Source organism: Podarcis bocagei, assembly GCF_964188305.1.
Source record: "Podarcis bocagei genome assembly, chromosome: 4".
Taxonomy (NCBI): domain Eukaryota; kingdom Metazoa; phylum Chordata; class Lepidosauria; order Squamata; family Lacertidae; genus Podarcis; species Podarcis bocagei.
The window spans coordinates 76,464,762-76,484,046 of NC_138128.1; the positions used below are offsets into that span (position 1 = coordinate 76,464,762).

At 38.6% G+C, this 19,285-nt stretch overlaps 1 protein-coding gene across 4 annotated transcripts in view; it reads left to right on the forward strand.

Moving 5' to 3' along the window:
* The window catches only part of JMJD1C (jumonji domain containing 1C), a 123,690-nt gene extending 105,673 nt beyond the window's left edge, over positions 1-18,017 (forward strand). For all 4 annotated transcript variants that reach the window (XM_081190799.1, XM_081190797.1, XM_081190798.1 and 1 more), the window contains 12 exons: positions 4,700-4,827; positions 5,034-5,247; positions 8,090-8,304; positions 8,937-9,215; positions 10,643-10,811; positions 11,639-11,729; positions 11,820-11,950; positions 12,572-12,694; positions 13,298-13,437; positions 14,816-14,992; positions 15,460-15,591; positions 16,815-18,017. In XM_081190799.1, the coding sequence (XP_081046925.1) occupies positions 4,700-4,827; positions 5,034-5,247; positions 8,090-8,304; positions 8,937-9,215; positions 10,643-10,811; positions 11,639-11,729; positions 11,820-11,950; positions 12,572-12,694; positions 13,298-13,437; positions 14,816-14,992; positions 15,460-15,591; positions 16,815-16,904 (1,889 nt within the window). In that variant the 3' untranslated portion in view covers positions 16,905-18,017. The remainder of the gene's footprint in view (positions 1-4,699; positions 4,828-5,033; positions 5,248-8,089; positions 8,305-8,936; positions 9,216-10,642; positions 10,812-11,638; positions 11,730-11,819; positions 11,951-12,571; positions 12,695-13,297; positions 13,438-14,815; positions 14,993-15,459; positions 15,592-16,814) is intronic.
* The last annotated feature ends 1,268 nt before the right edge of the window (positions 18,018-19,285 follow it).

The following is a 19,285-nucleotide window of genomic DNA, read 5'->3' on the forward strand; positions in this document are numbered from 1 at the left end:
TTGTAAACTTTTATAGATCAGCGAAGGCTGAGGCCTGATCGGAATGATGGTTACATCAGTGTTCCACATAGCAGAAGTGTAAAGTATAGATTTGTTCAAAAGCTTTTTGTAGGATTTTAGGAAAGAGATCAAGACCTTTTACTTCATCAGAGTTTATGGTACAGACCAGGAGTAGCCAACCTGCTGCCCTCCAGATGTTGCTGGACTACACCTCCCGACAGCCCAAGCTAGCTTGGTCAGTTTTCAGAGATAATGGAAGTTTTAGCCCAACAACATCTACATCTACATTGGCTAACTTGGTACAAGGAGAAAAACTTTTAGTTGTTGGAATTTATGCACCAAATGAAGGCAAATCTGACTTCTTTAAGGGACTTCATGAAACTTTGACGGACTATCTGGATTATAATATGATAATCATGGGAGACATGAATGGCGTGGTCTCCACTAATATGGACAAGGCACAAAGACTAACAGTCACTAAAGAAGGGAGACTCCCCAAGACTTTTTTCGAAATGACAGAAAACATGGACTTGATAGACATTTGGAGAACAAGGAACCCTCTGGAGAGAGAGGGAACCTTCTTCTCCCAAGCAATGATGACCTGGACCAGAATTGACCAAATCTGGGTTACTAGTGGATTGGCTCCAAAGATTAAGAAAGTGGAAATCTGCCCAAAAACTTGCTCCGACCATAACGCCGTGAAGATGGAGATGAAACTCACAATAACCGGTCAATTTAGATGGAGAATGAATGACACCCTCTTTCGAGATAAGGAGATTCTCACGAAGGCCCAAAAGACCTTAAAAGACTATTTTGAAATAAATTTGAGGACTGACGTGGAGAAAAGAGTGATCTGGGACGCAAGTAAAGCTGTTATGAGAGGATTTTTGATTCAACAAAATTCAATAAAGAGGAAAAAACAAAATGAGAAAAAAGAGAAGATCTTGGAAATGATAAAGGAAGGAGAGAGGAAATTAAGAACAAAACCAAAGTCTCAGGACATTTTAAGAGAGATTAAGTTATATCAAACTCAATATATGGAATTGATGAACCAAGAGATTGAATGGAAGATAAAGCAAATGAAACAAAAGACTTTTGAATCAGCAAATAAATGCGGTAAACTTTTGGCATGGCAATTGAAGAAAAGGCAGAAACTAAATACAGTTACAAGCCTAGAGGTTGATGGAAAGAGTATATCTAAACCTAATGAAATTAGAAATTGCTTTCTAAGTTACTTCAAAAAACTTTACACCCAAGGCCCGCAAAATGAAGAAGATATAGACAAATTCCTTGGAAGATATGGATTACAAAATATCTCTCAGCAAAGTAAGATGGACTTGAACCAGAGAATCTCAGAACAAGAGGTAGAGGCTGCCATTCAGAATACGCAATTGGGCAAATCTCCGGGACCAGATGGACTGACTTCTAGATACTACAAATCGTTGAAGGAATGGTTGATTCAACCATTAAGAGAAGTTTGTAATGAGATCCTTGAAGGAAAAAGGGCACCTGAATCGTGGAAAGAGGCATATATCTCACTCATACCAAAGTCAGAGACTGAAAAGACCCAACTCAAGAACTACCGCCCGATATCACTCCTTAATGTGGATTACAAAATTTTTGCAGACATTTTGGCAAAAAGATTTAAAAGAGTTTTGATGGAGAAGATTCATAAAGACCAAGCAGGCTTTCTCCCTAAAAGACACCTAGCGGACAATGTAAGGAATGTAATAGACATTTTGGAAAAGCTGGAGGTGAATATAAACACTAAAGCAGTATTGATCTTTGTGGACGCGGAGAAAGCCTTTGATAATATCTCTTGGAGTTTTATGAGGAAGAATCTTCATGGGATGGGGGTAGGCCAGGGTTTTGAGAATGGTATGGCTGCAATATATTCCGAACAAAAAGCTAAGCTGATTGTAAATAATGTTGTGACTGAGGAACTTAAGATAGAAAAAGGAACTCGGCAGGGGTGCCCAATTTCCCCATTACTTTTCATTTCGGTTCTGGAGGTGTTGCTGAATATGATAAGAAATGACCAGCAGGTCAAAGGTGTGCAGGTCGGAGCTAAACACTACAAGTTAAGAGCGTATGCAGATGACCTAGTATTGACTTTGCAAGAGCCAAACACTAGTACGAAAAGGGTTTTAGAAATAATTCAACAATTTGGCCAGGTGGCTGGATTTAAGTTGAATAAGCAAAAAACTAAAGTCTTAGGGAAAAACCTAACAGATATGGAAAAGGAGAAGTTTCAGGAGGAAACAGGTTTGACAGTGGTTAAGAAAGTCAAATACCTAGGGGTTTATTTAACACCTAAGAATGTTAATTTGTATAAGGACAATTATGAAAAATGTTGGTCAGAGATTAAAAAAGATCTAGAAATATGGTCAAATCTGAAACTGTCAATGTTAGGTCGAATTGCAGTAATTAAAATGAATGTATTGCCTAGAATGTTATTTTTGTTTCAGACCTTGCAGATTCTTGATAAGATGGAATGTTTTAAGAGGTGGCACAAAGACATTTCGAAATTTGTCTGGCAGGGCAAAAAGCCCCGAATTAAATTCAAAATACTGACTGACGCTAAAGAAAGAGGGGGTTTCGCCCTGCCGGACCTAAAATTGTACTATGAGGCAGCAGCGTTTTGCTGGCTGAAAGAATGGATGCTCCTCGAGAATACAGATATCTTGGATCTGGAAGGCTTCAATAATGCTTTTGGTTGGCATGCATATCTTTGGTATGACAAGGTTAACAGTACCTTTAAAAATCACATTGTTAGAAAAGCATTATTTAATGTCTGGATAAGATACAAAGACTTATTGGAAAATAAAACCCCTAGATGGGTGTCACCAGTGGAGGCTAAAGCAGTGAAGAAACTCAATATGGAGGTCGGATGGCCGAAGTATTGGGAAATTTTAGAACAGGATGGAGACAAGGTTAAACTACAAAGTCAGGAGAAATTGAAGCACAAAGTAGAAAATTGGTTTCAATATCGCCAAATAATGGAAATTTTTAAACAGGATAGGAAAATCGGTTTCCAAGTGGAGAAATCAAAACTAGAGACCGAATTGCTAGAACCCAATACTAAGAATTTATCTAGAATGTATAACTTGCTGTTGAAATGGAACACACAGGATGAAACAGTTAAATCTGCTATGATTAAGTGGGCGCAGGATGTTGGACACAACATTATGTCAGATGACTGGGAATGGTTATGGAACACCGGTATCAAATTTACGGCATGTAATGCCTTAAAGGAAAACATTATGAAAATGGTATACAGGTGGTACATGACCCCAGTCAAGCTGGCAAAAATCTATCATTTGCCCGATAATAAATGTTGGAAATGTAAAGAGACTGAAGGTACTTTTTACCACCTTTGGTGGACATGCCCGAAGATAAAGGCCTTCTGGGAAATGATCTATAATGAAATGAAAAAGGTACTTAAATGTACATTTTCCAAAAAACCAGAGGCCTTTCTCTTGGGCATTGTCGGCCAATTGGTGACAAAGAAAGATAGAAATTTCTTTATGTATGCCACAACAGCAGCAAGAATACTCATCGCAAAGTATTGGAAGACACAAGATTTACCTACTCTGGAAGAATGGCAGATGAAAGTGATGGACTATATGACACTGGCAGAGATGACAGGCAGAATCCGTGACCAACGTAAAGAGATGGTGGAAGAAGAATGGAAAAAATTTAAGAGCTATCTTAAGGACTACTACAAACTCAACGAATGTTAAAATGTTGTGGTTGCTAGAAGTAACAGGGTACAGGGATACAAGGTTAGATAATAAAGGAGGACTAAGATGACAGAGATTAGAAAGTAACAACTGGGAGTTGCTAGTTCAAATATGGACACTGGGATGCAGAGAGGGGGGGTATGGGGAAGTCCAAGAAAAGAGGTTTATGAAAATATCTTTGAAAGCATTTTGTATGTTTGTTTTGTTTTGTGTTTGTTTGTTCTTTTTAAAAAAATGCTGTAAAACCAATAAAAATTTATTAAAAAAAAAAAAAAAATACATTGGCTAACTTGGTATAGAACGAGCACCTAGGGTACTCCTGGTTTTAATGTGCTTAACTGGAAATGCTTTTTTTGTTTCTTTGATTAGCTAGTGATGGTTCTTGGTGAACTTTAAATACATTTTGATTTTATTGTGTGTTTAATTGGAATATTTATGTAAACAATCTACGTACCTGCAGCAAGTGGCCATTGCTGTATAAAATGTGCAGCTGCCCTCTGTCTAGAGTGGGAAAGCAACACAGAAAAAACATGAAGCGGCAGGCCAGCATTGCTTTTAAAGGTCGCAGTGTACAGGAAATGTTGTTTTAATGATGGTCGTGCTTTATGATCTCGGTCTATTCATGTGTCATGCCCTTCTCTGCCTTTCCCCATTAAGTATCTCTCTTGTTTGAGTCCCTCAAATGCTGCAGCTTACCCTATGTAATAAAAATGGTACTTAACCACGTTAACAGATTTTTTTTTTAAAAAAAATGACATATCTAAAAAAGTCATGTTGAAGATAGCTAGTGTCAGAATTTTGCTGTTTATTTTGGGGTAAAATTCTGAAATGTGTTGGCAAAGGTGGAACTGGTTCTAAGGGTTGGTGTCTATTCTCTTTGGTGTGCAGATGCAGATGAAGTTTGAGGTGGTCAGCTTCAAAACTGTATAATTCATTGTTTTCTTAATATTTTATAGTATTAATGGAACTTCTTGAAGCAATGCATAATATTAGAGAGAAACATGAGATTAGAGCCCATTGCCAGTGTGCCAGCAAACAGAATTTACAACCTGGCAAGTTCCCTTCAATGAATGGTGTATCTCAGGTAAGGCCACAGCTTAGTGATCAAATATAATTTTGTTAATATTTGTTATGACACTTTTAAGATGCACAGTTGCATATGCTATTGACTTTCAGTGCTGCTTAACTGTGCATCACTAAAGCATAGTTTACATATGCTGCATTAGGGTCTTAAAATAATTACTGTTTTATCATATGCAAAGTGCTTAATTGAATTGTTGTGTCCTACAGATTTTGCAGAACGTCCTTAATCACAGTAATAAAATTTCTCTGTGCATACCTGAGTTGCAACAGCAGAAGGCATCTCAGAAATCTGAGACAAACGGTAATACAAGCCCAGGAAGTGACGTGAGCACAGACAGCAAGTTAACTCCTCCTGAATCCCAGTCACCACTGCACTGGTTGGCAGATCTAGCAGAACAAAAGGCCAGGGAAGAAAAGAAAGGTAAATAATGAGATATGTTGATTAGAAAGCAGATTGCGGGTGAGATCCCATATAACATTAGCACAGGAAGTTTGAGAATCTTAATTTTGTTCAAGCAATAGCACACAAGCTTAACTGTCACCACTAACAATAACGGGTTGCGTTAGGCAGTTGCACAACAGCTTTGACAACAGCAACAACTTATTTGTACCCCACCCCTCTGACTGGGTTGCCCCAGCCACTCTGGGTGGCTTCCAACATATAAAAACATAATAAAACATTAAACCTTGACAAATTTCCCTATACTGGGCTGCCTTCAGATGTCTTCTAAACTAAAGGGTATATAGTTACTCATTTTCTTGACATCTGATGGGAGGGCGTTCCACAGGGTGAACACCACTACCTAGAAGGCCCTCTGACAAGAATAGGACTCCCATTGGATTCAGCTGTTGTGCTGCACAAGATTTCTCCTAGTATAGGAGTGGAGAACTGGTCACCCTCCAGATATTGGACTGCCATTTCCGCCAGACGCAGCAAGTGTGGCTAATGATCAGGAACAATGGGAGCAATAGCCCAACAACATCTGGGGCAACAGGTTCTCAACTTCTATGCTGTTGGGATGGGTGGTTGTTGTGCAAGCAGGCTGCCACAGAATAGACCTCCTTTACACGTTAGATTTCCAAAATGACAGGTGTTTTTCAAGATTACCCAGTTTATCGTTAATTATCATTATAGGGACCTACATTATCATTAAGTTTTTTCGTTGTGTAAACTTTCCATGTTAAGAAAAATGTATGTTGCATGGACAGGAATGAAGAGGATAGGAAGGAACAAATGGTCCTTCTAGAATAAAAAGAAAGCTGATTCAGACTTCCAGTAATCTTATGGAACGAGGCAGTACTGGAGGGCTTTGCCTTGATTTCTGTAGACTGAATGACACATTAATCCAGAGGAGCTGTGAATGAGTCTGCAGCAAAAAAACCAACCAATATGGTTCAGCTGCTTGTTCATACATTCATTCATGTTTACAACTTTTATATTGACAGTGTGCTTACAATATAAATACAGCAGAAGTATAATAATGCTTGGATATACTGCAAGAAGAGGAACTGGGGAGGGTGAGGAGTGAAGGAGTGAAGCTTTAGTGTTTCATTAAGACAAAAGTATTTGTTTACTATGTAGCTCTGCAAACGCCTGAACAGGCTTTCAACTTCAGCCGCCTTATTTGGTCCCTCTCTCTTTTTACAGATTGTTTCTTAAAACTGCACAGAGGTTTTGTTTACTATCAAGCAGTATATACATTTTGTTTAAATATTAACAGTAGTAATACAATGCTACTTCTAAGGAACAGCAGAGCTAGGTGGTGTTTTCTCAGGAGTCCTGGGAGAGGGTAGTGAATATCCCCTGTGCAATATTATCACAAAAAACCTAGCCACATCAGAAGCCACATCATATGCCTCTTTTCTTCAGCCCTCGTTCAATGCCCTCCTTGTTCTGGTCTGTGAGCAAGAAATGCCATCTGTAACCAGAAAATGTTAAATACAGAAGGATGCCTAGGGGCATAGAAGAGGCTGTGGTGAATATGGATTCTTCCAGCACATTTATATATTTGAACCACAATCCAGCACACAGGCACATTTATGCCCACTGAAGTCAGTGGTTGGAAGAGTGTTGGATTATGGTCATGAAGTTCAGTATCATTCAATATAACTATAAATTACTTTAGCGTTTTGACATTGGACGCAACAGCTTGCCAGAAAATAAAAGTAATTTATTTCTTTTATGAATTCTCAGACTCACCAGACTACTATTAGTGTTATTTTTTCACAAAAAAATGAGAATTTTTTTCGGGCGGCGAGTTATATTTCTTACTGGATCCCCAAAACACTAGGGTCAGATTCATATGAAAACCTTGTTGCCCCACTATGTGAATGGCCCCCAGACTTGCATACTTCTCCTCCTGCTCTTTCATACCTGTAAGGAGGAGACTAGAAATCTTTGCTTCCACTTTGAAACTATATTTGGTTCCCTATGATGTGTGAACTCAAGGAACTACAGTTTGCTAAGCTATGGTTAGTAAGAACAGGCCAGGATCATATTGTGTTCTCATTCCAGCTTTTTCTCAAATCATAGTTCTTCTGACACCTCCAGGGGACTTTGATTAGTTTTAAACCAAAAGTGGATGTATCTGGCCATCTGTTCTGACATGGGAAAGTGAAGGGGAGGAAAAAATTCCTAAGACCAAGGCTTATCACAACTAATTCACATTGCAGAAAACTGTGGATTCCCATTGTGTCTGAACTGGTCTAGTAACTGATTGATATATGTCATCATTCACAGTTTGCTATTTTTCATAATATAAAAAGCAATGGGAATTCCATATTTTCCAGTCTTGTGTGTTGGCACCTTCTGGAGGCATCAGACTAAACAATTTCTTGTATAAGATAGGAAAACCATATGCCGATGGCATGTATTTCCAGCCTTTTTTTAGTTACCATATTTGTCATTTATGACAGGACACTCAACAGTCACAAATGCCATTTACATAGTTAAGTAGGGTCAAATTTGGAAGATTTAATTCATCCCCATGTGTTCAGGGAAATATTATTATTATTTATTAAATTTGTCTGCCACCGTTGTACCCACAGGCCTTTGGGCAGTTCACAGGATAAAACCACAACATAAAAACATGAAATACACAATCAAAATAAAAACAAAAACAACCCAATAACCCCCCCCAAAAAAAAAAAAATAAGGCAATAAGCGCTACAGGTAGATTGTTGCCATTGTGAATCACAAACAGCTAGTATTATTCATGTTGTATCATGGCACAATTATGTACGATTAATCCTTTTTATTTTAGAAAACAAAGACTGCCCTCTTGGAAAGCATACAAAGGAAGAGCAGGACCAAGACAGTTCAGAATCTCTTAACTACAAGATGCCAACTCCTTTGTCTCAAAATAATGAGCAGGGCTCAACATTACGAGACTTGCTCACCACTACTGCTGGAAAACTGCGTCTCGGCTCTACAGATGCTGGCATTGCTTTTGCACCAGTTTATTCTACAGGAACTGCAGTGAGTTTGTTACCAGATGCCTTGCTCCAAATGTTCTTGAGTGAGAAGGGCTTAAATTAGCTTAGAAAGCAATGTCTAAATGGAACTGCTTTCACTGTATGATATTCGTCATAGAATGAAATTGTATACCTAAGGGCCTGGGCATGTCCAATGCTATTATTTGGAATTATCATTAACTGCTCTTGAATTTTTTGTCACTGCAGAACAAGGGGGCTGTTTTTCATGAGTCCAAAGGTTTCTTGGACATGTGGAGTTAGTTATGCAATTCTCTGGATCTCAGTCTGCCATGGTTTCCCTTAAAAAGTTTAGTTATGAACTAACTTGGTTAAAGTTCAAACTTATTAACAACATTTTAAGGCTCTGTTTATGCATGTAAATATTACACGAGCAATTCACTAAAGAGTTAAACTCCTGCAATCTCATTGTCCTTTATTGTTTGTGTAAAAATCAGAGGGGTTTGTTATCAGAAGATCACTTTTTAATGAATGAGAATATAATATATTATTGTAGTTTTCAGTTTGATTGCACTATTGATTATTATTAGTGCAGCACCTCTTCTATGGTCTGATAATGAAAGGTTTCCTCCTGACAAGTTCAATATTGCTTAAGTCCTCATTTTATTTTTCCAATAGAGTAGCAAAGGTGGAAGGACGATGCCAAACATTCTTGAGGACATAATTGCTTCAGTTGTAGAAAACAAGATTCCACCAAATAGAACACCAAAGATAAATGTAAAATCTGAAGTGAAGGATGAGCCAAAGGATGAGAGAAAAATTATTACAGATGATTGCAGCACATTGTTCAGTGATGTTCCACATTCATGGCTCTGTGATAAACACATTTTATGGCTCAGTGATCATAAAAACAGCAACAACTGGAAACTTTTCAAGGATTGTTGGAAGCAAGGAAAGGTATGTTTAAAAGGCCCTTCAGCACCTAGAAAGTGCATGCTTGCACCTTAATTTTAGATCTGTTGTTGGATTTCATAGATTCATAGAATTGTAGAGTTGGAAGGGACCATGAGGGTTATCGAGTTTAAATGAAGATTAAATGAATCCATTTGTCAGTGGATGCAGCCAAATGTGGCCAAAGGATTACCACTTCCTAACGCTTCAGCCAGAGTCCCTCACTAACTGCCACTTGCCTCATTATATATGGTTTGTAACACAGATGCCTCATTTTGTCTTGAAGACTATTCCAGACTAACTGGCATATCACCAACTGGCATATCACCAACATGGCAGCTCATGTAAATTTTGCAATACTTCCTTGTCATGAAATGGTCTTCAGAACAGTATTTTAGCTATAGTGGAAGGGGGAAGAACCATAACCCACAACAGTAGCAGGGATGTCTTATCAGAGAGAGTTCTGGGTCCCTGCTGACAAAAGTGACCAGCCACATAGCTCAATGTATTACCATTTTAATGCCAGTCTTGAAGTTAAAACTTAATGCAATAACAAAATTTTAAGCGTGGGTTAAGGCCAAGAACATATTAAATACTGAGAATTATGGACCAGTTAAAGTGTTCCCTATTAATGTTGTGCAATATTACTTCAGTATATATGTGTAAAGATCAACCTAACAACTCCTTTTGCACTCCCACTTAGGAAGAAAATTAACAGGGTCTTAGTTGTAGTCTAATTGTGTTGAGGTTGGTCATTGGGCAACATCTGGTGATGTTTTTCCACTTGTGCAACAGAAACCCATTTACAAAACAAGACTTGTGGTTTCTCTTTTCTCCACTACAGCCCCCGTCAAAAAAACCTGCTCTGGAGCATTCAGCAATTCTCTGGAGCAGATTTAGGGGGCTGCAGTGGGGAGGAGATGAAGAAGCCCCATTGCATGAGCTGATGCACACTCACTCAATGTTGCATCTCACTATGTATTTCCATTGCTGGCAAATTAATTGCTTTTAAGTATGAAGTCTCATTATGCAGTAAGTAACAGGTAAATTGTTTTATTGGTTATTGTTTTGAGAATAAATCTGAACTTAAGAATTCTTCATAGAGGATATTACTAATGTTTGGACTAATTTTCATCTCTTGGTGGTACAAACAGCAGTCTTGCAAATCAGCATTTAAGAAAACGAGTTGAAAAATAGTAGAAAGAACTTGAAATGTGAGACAAATGAAAAGAGTAGAAACTCTGAAAACCATGCTATGTTAAAGACAATTCACATGCCTAAATGAAGGTGTCCCAATATTTATTGATGAACAGTTAATATTCTAAACTTCTGTGCAGTCAAGACAAGATGTCCTTTCAAGAGTGATGGAAATATGCATGAATCCGTTTTTTAAGTGCTCTTGCTTATTTCCACTTTTCTGTTTTCCTTTTCAGCCCGTATTAGTGTCTGGAATGCAGAAGAAACTGAATGCTAGCTTATGGAAGGCAGATTTTATTAGTTCAGATTTTGGTGATCTCAAAGCTGATCTCTTGAACTGCAAAGACAGCATTACTTCCAGTGGCAGTGTCAAGGAATTTTGGGATGGCTTTGAAGAAGTTTCAAGTATGTTGTGCTTTGTATAGGACTATAACAGACCCAAATAAAATACCTATCTATAATCTGGAAAAAGAGGATATCAGAGAATTGTGGAGGTCCTTCCTTTTTCATTATTTGCCAGAAAAGATTTAGTTTGGGACAGGATGCTGTTAATTGTCCAAGAGTTGATTGTGTGCTTAATTCTTTCCATTAAGTTCAGTTGAAAAGTATTTAGACTTGACAGGACCCTCCCTCTACATAATATACTAATGCAAAATAAGCCTTAGTAATATTTCATAATTATATGTTCTGCTTATTTTATTTTAAAAAGAAAAACCTCAATGTAGGCCGCTTCCTTGATAAAAAAAATTCAGATCAGAGACACCAATTACTTCCAGTGACAGGCATGAGCATGAATTGGAAAATATCTGTATTGCTATATAATAGTGTGCATTTTGCTCTACCACAAGATACTTTAATGGTTTTTTGAAAACCCATTTTTGACATTTGACAGTATGGTATGTACATTCAAATAGCTTCCATTCTGTATTTCAATCTCTAAAATGTCTAAATGTTTAGTGTGTGTGTGTTTTATACATCCAAAATTTGAGTATACAACCAAACAGAATTGCAATGTAGTATTAACTAGTAGAGCAGTTTTAATATCAGATATGAGAGCCAAAAAATTGGAATTTCAGGATTTCCCCCCCTGATGTTGGTAAATGCCTTATCAACCCTGTTACTCCATGATCAAAAAGATGGGATATATTCTAAGTTATTGTTAAAACCATTATAAAAAATTCCTGTTTTTCCCCATCTGGTAGCACACTCACTGATCTCTTCACTGTTTGCAGAACGGCAAAAAATTAAAAATGGAGAAACAGTTATACTTAAGTTGAAAGACTTTCCTTCAGGAGACGATTTCAAGACCATGATGCCTGCAAGGTATTTAGTATTATTTAGCTCATCAATTGATGGATTGAGCTTTTTGTTTACTGAAAAATTATTTATGTTTATTTTACTCTTTTTTTCCAGATATGAAGACTTATTAAAATGTTTGCCACTGCCTGAATATTGCAACCCAGAAGGAAAACTGAATTTAGCTTCATACTTGCCAGGTTTTTTTGTGCGCCCAGATCTAGGGCCCAGATTATGCAGTGCATATGGTAAGTACCGTATTTTTCGCCCTATAGGGCACACTGTCCCATAGGACGCACCCTGGTTTTTTTTGGGGGGGGGGAGAATTAAAAAAAATTATTCCCCCCCCCCAGCCGCGAGAAGAAAGGCAAGTTTATAGGAAATGGAAGAATCAATAAATTTGAGTGGGTCAAAGCATGTGATAATGTGGTCATGGTAATATAAAGATGTTTTATAAAAGGGAGTTACAGATGTCAGTTAACTTGGCCACTTAACAGAATTCCCTGATGAATGAGGAGGGAGTATACATGTACATATTCAATGTACATTGAGATGAGAGAAAACACATTAATGCTCCTGATGTAGGTGCAATAATTGGGTGGTATTCAGGTAAGTTTTACTCAGAGTAGGTTCATTGAAATTAATGGGCCTAACTTAGGCATGTTCATTAATTTCAGTGGGTCTCATCTGAGTAAAACTTAGTTGAATAACACCCTCATGGCTATTCATATCAGAATGCTAACTCCTAATCTTATACATTATAAAAGCAGTATTTGTTTAAGAAAACAATTTCACAGGAAAACATTTTACAAGTCTATGATAATTTTAAAATGCCCTTCAGCATATTCTATATATTCTGTTTGAAAAAGGTGTAGCTGCTGCTAAAGATCATGATATAGGAACTACAAATCTTCATATTGAGGTATCTGACGTGGTGAACATCCTTGTCAGCGTTGGCATAGCAAAAGGGAATGGCGTTCCTTCAAAATCAGGTAAAGTAAAAATAATACAATGTTTATTAAACAGAAAAATATGAGTTGGCACAACTTGCTTAATAGCTGATCTACACCCTGTAAATGAACCCTAAATCAATCCACTTGATACTTTAGCAATCCTTTGGTGCTCATTCAGATTAAAGGACATTCTCTCCCCACCCCCCATTTTGCAAAGTATTATTGGATGTATTGACTTATATTCTAGGAAGTGTTCATGGAAGGGGTTTGGCAAAGAAAAACCTTTCTGCCCCCCTCTTCTCACTTCACTTCCCAAGACCCTCGTAAAGTCCCTCCTCAGGATTAGGGAACCCTCCTGAATAGGTTGAACTGTGGCACTTGGGGAGGGTGAATTGCCCCAAACTGGATTCTGGCATTTTCCATGGAGACACAGAAAGCCTTTGTGTAGCAAAGGTGTTTCTAAGCTTTCCCCTGGTACTCCTATTGTTTTAGATTTGTTCCATTATAATTTTTACTCAGTGAATGTGGATTTGCTCCACCCTGCCCCTTTTTGTTAAGGAGGGAGAGATTTATGGTAAAGTGTTGAATCTAAAGGAAGAATTTCTCCAGCTCTGGAAAGTAATTGCATTTCTGAATTCTCAGTGGTATTAAAGAAGTTTGAAGAGGAAGATTTGGACGATCTTCTAAGAAAAAGACTGAAGGATTCAAGTGAACTGCCTGGTGCTCTGTGGCACATTTATGCCAGCAAGGATGCTGACAAGATAAGGGAGTTTCTACAGAAGGTTAGATTTACAATGAATGCATATTGGTATTATTGTGTATAAGATTTGTGATGGGCAAATGCTTGTCTTCTGGGTACCAGCCACTCTGTTCCATCATCCTTCCCCAGGTTTTCCTTCCTTTCCCCTAACAGTCAGCCAGAATTCCTTGCCCACTGAGCATGCCCAGTACTCATTGAGTTGTTGATGGGATCCTTCATTTTTGGGGTGGGGAGTGTTGGATACACTTGTGCTCCCTCGCAGGAAGTGACTATCCAGACAGTGAGATGGTTTTCTTCCCTTCAGTTGCATCTGTGTTTCTCTGCTTTAAGACAGCCTCCCCCAACCTGGTGCCCTTGATGTTTTGGACTACAACTCCCATCAACCCAAGCCAGCATGACTAATGTAAGGTATGGTTGGAGTTAGAATCCAAAATATCTGAAGAGCTCCACGTTGGGAAAGGCTGCCTTCAGATTTTTCTTGGAAGCTTTGTTCTAGTTCCTCTACCAGGTGTAATCTGGTGGAGAACCGCTTGAATCATAGAATCATAGAGTTGGAAGAGACCACAAGGGCCATTGAGTCCAACCCCCTGCCAAGCAGGAAACACCATCAGAGCACTCCTGACAAATGGTTGTCAAGCCTCTGCTTAAAGACCTCCAAAGAAGGAGACTCCACCACACTCCTTGGCAGCCAATTCCACTGTCGAACTGCTCTTACTGTCAGGAAGTTCTTCCTAATGTTTAGGTGGAATCTTCTTTCTTGTAGTTTGGATCCATTGCTCTGTGTCCGCTTCTCTGGAGCAGCAGAAAACAAACTTTCTCCCTCCTCTATATGACATCCTTTTATATATTTGAACATGGCTATCATATCACCCCTTAACCTCCTCTTCTCCAGGCTAAACATGCCCAGCTCCCTTAGCCGTTCCTCATAAGGCATCGTTTCCAGGCCTTTGACCATTTTGGTTGCCCTCCTCTGGACACGTTCTTGAGACAGAGCTTCTTTGTCCAAGAAGCAGCAAAGCTATGGAACGTGGTTTATTTAGTTATTTTTCTAGCTCTGTTTTGGAGGTTTTTGGTTTTTACTTTTCCTTTTTATATTTTTTTATGTCTTTAAGTAAAGTTATTTTAGATTACGAGCCAGTTGTAGGAGCCTCGGCCATAAGTCAGGATATAAATATTTTAAATAAGATCTCTGAGATACGGCCCAAGCAGTCTGTACGAGACATGGGGGAGGGAGCAGTTTTTTCCCCATTTTCCCTTGAGGTTTTCAAAGTTTCATAGGAGAGTTCTGAAACTGAAACTGTATTTATGTTAGAAATAAGATGTTAGAATGAAAGGATTTTGTGAACATAGATATTACTTAAAACCACACAGCATTCACTTTTGCTTATAACGTATTACAGATGGCAAAAGAACAAGGTTTAGATGTTTTGCCAGAACATGATCCGATACGTGACCAGAGTTGGTATGTAAACAGAAAACTCCGTCAAAGACTTTTTGAAGAATATGGAGTAAAAACCTGCACTCTGATCCAGTTCCTTGGTGATGCCATTGTTTTACCAGCAGGAGCACTTCACCAGGTAAAAACATCAATTTATTTTTACTAGAGTCACTAGATACCTCAGACAAGCTGTTGTACTATTTGGTGTCCAAGAGTGGAGCAACCCAAGAGGATGCGTGAAGGCGGTAATAGGGGTGGGTGGGTGGGTGGGTGGGTGGGTGGGTGAGTGCGCGTGCATGTGTGTGCGTGCATGTGCGCGCACCCCCTCCTCATATGTATGTATGTGAGAGAGAGCAATTGTGGGGTGGTCAGAGGGCTGACTACAGTGAATGCAATGCTCATGCTGATAAAAATTACACACACAGTTTTCCTATCTAATCAGCTGGAAAATTTGCATGCAACTCTATGGGTTTTTGAACGCATAATAGGGTTTTTTGGTGATTTGGAAAGCTGTGATCAATGCACACTGGCTTTAAAAAAAAAACTTTTTCTCGTTTGCCCAAGAACAATTCAGAATGTTGTTTTGTGTTTCCGTTTCTTGCTCAGGTACAGAATTTTCATAGCTGTATTCAAGTAACTGAAGACTTTGTGTCTCCAGAGCACCTTATACAGTCATTTCACTTAACACAAGAATTGAGGCTCTCAAAGGAAGAAATCAATTATGATGATAAGCTGCAGGTAACAAATGAGTACTTGTCATAACTCCATTTCTGATGAAACATCAGTCCTCTCTCACGTTAACTTTGAATGTGCACATTGAATATGAGACAGTAGTATCACTTTCATTTGTGATAGTTTCACATTGGCTTTTCTGAGCATTTCCATGTGTGTTAGTTAGTTATTTAGTTAATTGGTTATTAAATTTCTATATCGCTCTTCGTCCAAGGATCACAGGGCAGTTTACAATTGAAAAATGCATAAAATGAAAACCATGGCTAATTCTGCTTATGGCCGCTGTAACAATTAAATAAGCCTTTTTTAATAAGAGGGGGGGAACTATGTATTAGGTTCATAGTAAAGAAGAAAAAATGGACTCTCCATTTCCCCATTCCCTGTAGAATTAGGACCCAGATGTGTATGTATGTGTAAAATCCTGTATATGTGTTTTAAAATACAATTTAAGTAGATCCTTAGCTTTTAGAACAGTATAGGGAATTTTTAAATGTTTGAAGTTTTACTGTGTTTAATGTTTTGATTTGTTGGAAGCAGCCCAAAGTGACTGGGACAACCCAGTCAAATGGGCAGCATGTAAATTATGATCCAGAATAATTCCTATACAGGAACAAGGTTATGGGCTCCAACAAGGCCATATAATGGTATGACAGGTGCACATCTAGGGCTTGTATATGCTCACTCTACTCCAGGGGTCGGCAGCCTAAGGCCCATGGGCCATAAGCGGCCCACGGGTCGTTTTACCGGCCCCTGAGCCGCCCACTCAGCGAGTCCCTGCACCCTGCACTAAACTATCACGGCACAGGGACTCGCTTTTGCGGCACGGGGAAGCACGCCCGCGATCCAGCCCACAGAGGGGGCTCCGTGGCAGTGAACCAGCCCAGGCAAGTTAAGCCTTGCCGACCCCTGCTCTACTCCCTCTTCCGTTTTCCCCAGGGAGAATGTGCCATATAACAGGCCAACCAGTTGGGGTATACTGAACTTGCTCTGTGCCCCCACCCAGTATTGTGTTCTCTCCTTAAAAAGAACAGGCTTAGACCCCGTGTGAGCTCAGGGCCTTATACAAGTTATAAAAGTGTTCTTAATCTTTGTACCACCACAATTGTAAACAAAGAACCTCCAAAAATGATGCAGTCTTTTTTCCCTTTCAGTGTTTTCCTCTCTTATGCCTACCTTTACGTTGTCTGGTACTCTGCTAATCACCAATCTCTCCAAATTTATTTTTGCAGATTAAAAATATTTTGTATCATACAGTTAAGGAAATGGTGAGAGCTTTGAAGATTCATGAACATGAACTAGAAGATATGGAGGAAAATTAAGTGTGCACGCTCTCTGTCCTTTTTGGGTCAGAAGAACGTATTTTATCTTTTTTTTTTTTTTCTTTATGATAAAAGAAATCTACTCACTAATCTAAGCTGCACGAACCATCAGTGCCAAGAAAATATATTTGTTGTATTTTACTTGCTACTGACGCTGCAACAAACTAGCTTCTCATCACAGCTGTTGTGATTTAAACGAGAGGTTTTTTTAAAAAAAGAAATTGGAAATCCTAAGCAGTGCTCTGCTGCTCTGTATTATACTGTAAATGAAATTTTCAAAATGTCAAAGATTTAAGATGTATTTATTTTTTTGGGAAGAAAACACAGAATTCTATGCTCTATTGTTGATCAAATGTAAATGTGATTTGTACAGTTTGGTTAAAATAACTTGGATATTTTTCACTACATTGAGACAGTTACTGTGAGAGTAGGACACAAACACCAGCTATTGCCTGCATTTGGGATATTGCTGAAACCGCACAGCAGTCATGTCATGATCTGAAAATTACTGCCAAATAACTGTAAACTTTGTACAATATAAAGTATATAAAATAGATATTGCAGACACTTCAGTATTTTATTGAAGCTATTCAGAGTACAATTAAAACATTTTCAAAAAGGTGTAATTTATTTAAAAATTGTCTCATTTTGGTAAAATTTATGTGAACTTTTAAAGCTAAATATTAAACTTAATATGCTATGTAAATATATACATATATACATTCAATGATGTATTTTTTTAAAACATTGGCTTGCTTTAATTTGTTAAAAGTGCAAGTGTTAAACATGCTTTGTACTTTGAAAGTTGAAAGGGGTTTTGCATTTTCCATTAAAAGGACTTTATCAAATGTTGTCTCATTGTGTGTGTTTTTCATGTTTTGTGGCACATTTGTTAAAAATGCACATGTCTGAGTCATTCATTCATTCACAGTGGTTGCAGATGTCTGTAATGTTGACTATTGTAAATGACAGATTGTTGTGTGTTTAATTAGTGTGGATCTTTCTGCCCTCTCCAGGTTTCATATGAAACTGCTCACATGTGCTAGAACACAGTTCAACTGGCTGAGCCAAAGAAAGTTTATCTAATGAAGAATAAAAAAAAATTAAATCCTTCCTTGTTATGTATTGTCGTTAATTACTGTTCAAATTACCATATTAAAAAACCTGGACTTTTATTATCAGTCAGGAGGATTGCATTTGGCAGACTCATAAAATATGACAAACTCCTTGACAAACTTTTGTGCTAGGAAATGATAGTTATGTAGAAGCTCACATTTACAAATAACGATTTAAGAGTTGAGGTCTTCACATGCTTTTCCTGCACTGGTGGTATAGTGCATATTTTACAATATTTTGTGTACTTCTGAAGCACAGTATCCCAATGGCTGTATTTAGCGGTTGATAGGTAATAGTCTTATTCTAAGTTACCAGCAAAATGGGTACACAACATAACAAGTTTGAATCCATGTTAAAATTTACTATCTACAGTGGTGCCTCGCAAGACGAAATTAATTCGTTCCGCAAGTTTTTTCTTCTTGCGAGTTTCCCGCTCCCGACCCCCAGCATTTTAAAATATCCCCGGGACAGCAGAGAATGCTCCCGCCCGCCAGCATTTTAAGATCGCCCGGGGCAGCGGAGAAGTCTCCGCTGTCCCGGGAAGGCAGGCGGGGGGGAGCAAAGACTTTTGCCCCCCGCCGGCCTTCAGAAGAGGTCCAGGACCTCTTCTGAAGGCCGGCTGTGGGCGAAAGTCTTTGCTCCCGACCGCCAGCAATTTAAAACAGGTCCCCGGAGATTTCCCTATGGGCTTTCGTCTTGCGAAGCAAGCCCATAGGGAAATTCGTCTTGCGAAGCGCCTCCAAAACAGAAAACCCTTTCGTCTTGCGGGTTTTCCGTCTTGCGAGGCATTCGTCTTGCGGGGTACCACTGTAATCACTTGAAAATGTTCTACTTTAAATTCTATCTGTAAATTTGATGTGACAATTGTTTAGCCAAAGTTTTGGCAAGGTTTCAGGCTTCTCTGATAATTGCATCAGTTAGGGGCTAACTATACATTATTGTACAAACAGCATGTAATTGGTCCTCTTAGTCAATAGCCAAAAGAATAAGAATCTTCACTCTAGCCATATCGCTTTCATGGGGGGAAAGGCTGGAGACTGGAGAGAGACCGCAAATACCCTCTAGGTGGCTGATCAGAACCCTTGTGCCTTTTTTGTTGGATCTGCTATTCCTTTGCAGGTAGCAAAACCTTACCTTGACATAACTGGCCTTGAAGGAAGAGAAGGTTGCCATCTCTAGATATGTATGGAAGATTGAACACATCCTGAAGTTTATGTGAGAGATCCTTGATAGTAAACATAAGATGTAGATGTGTCTTGGGTGGT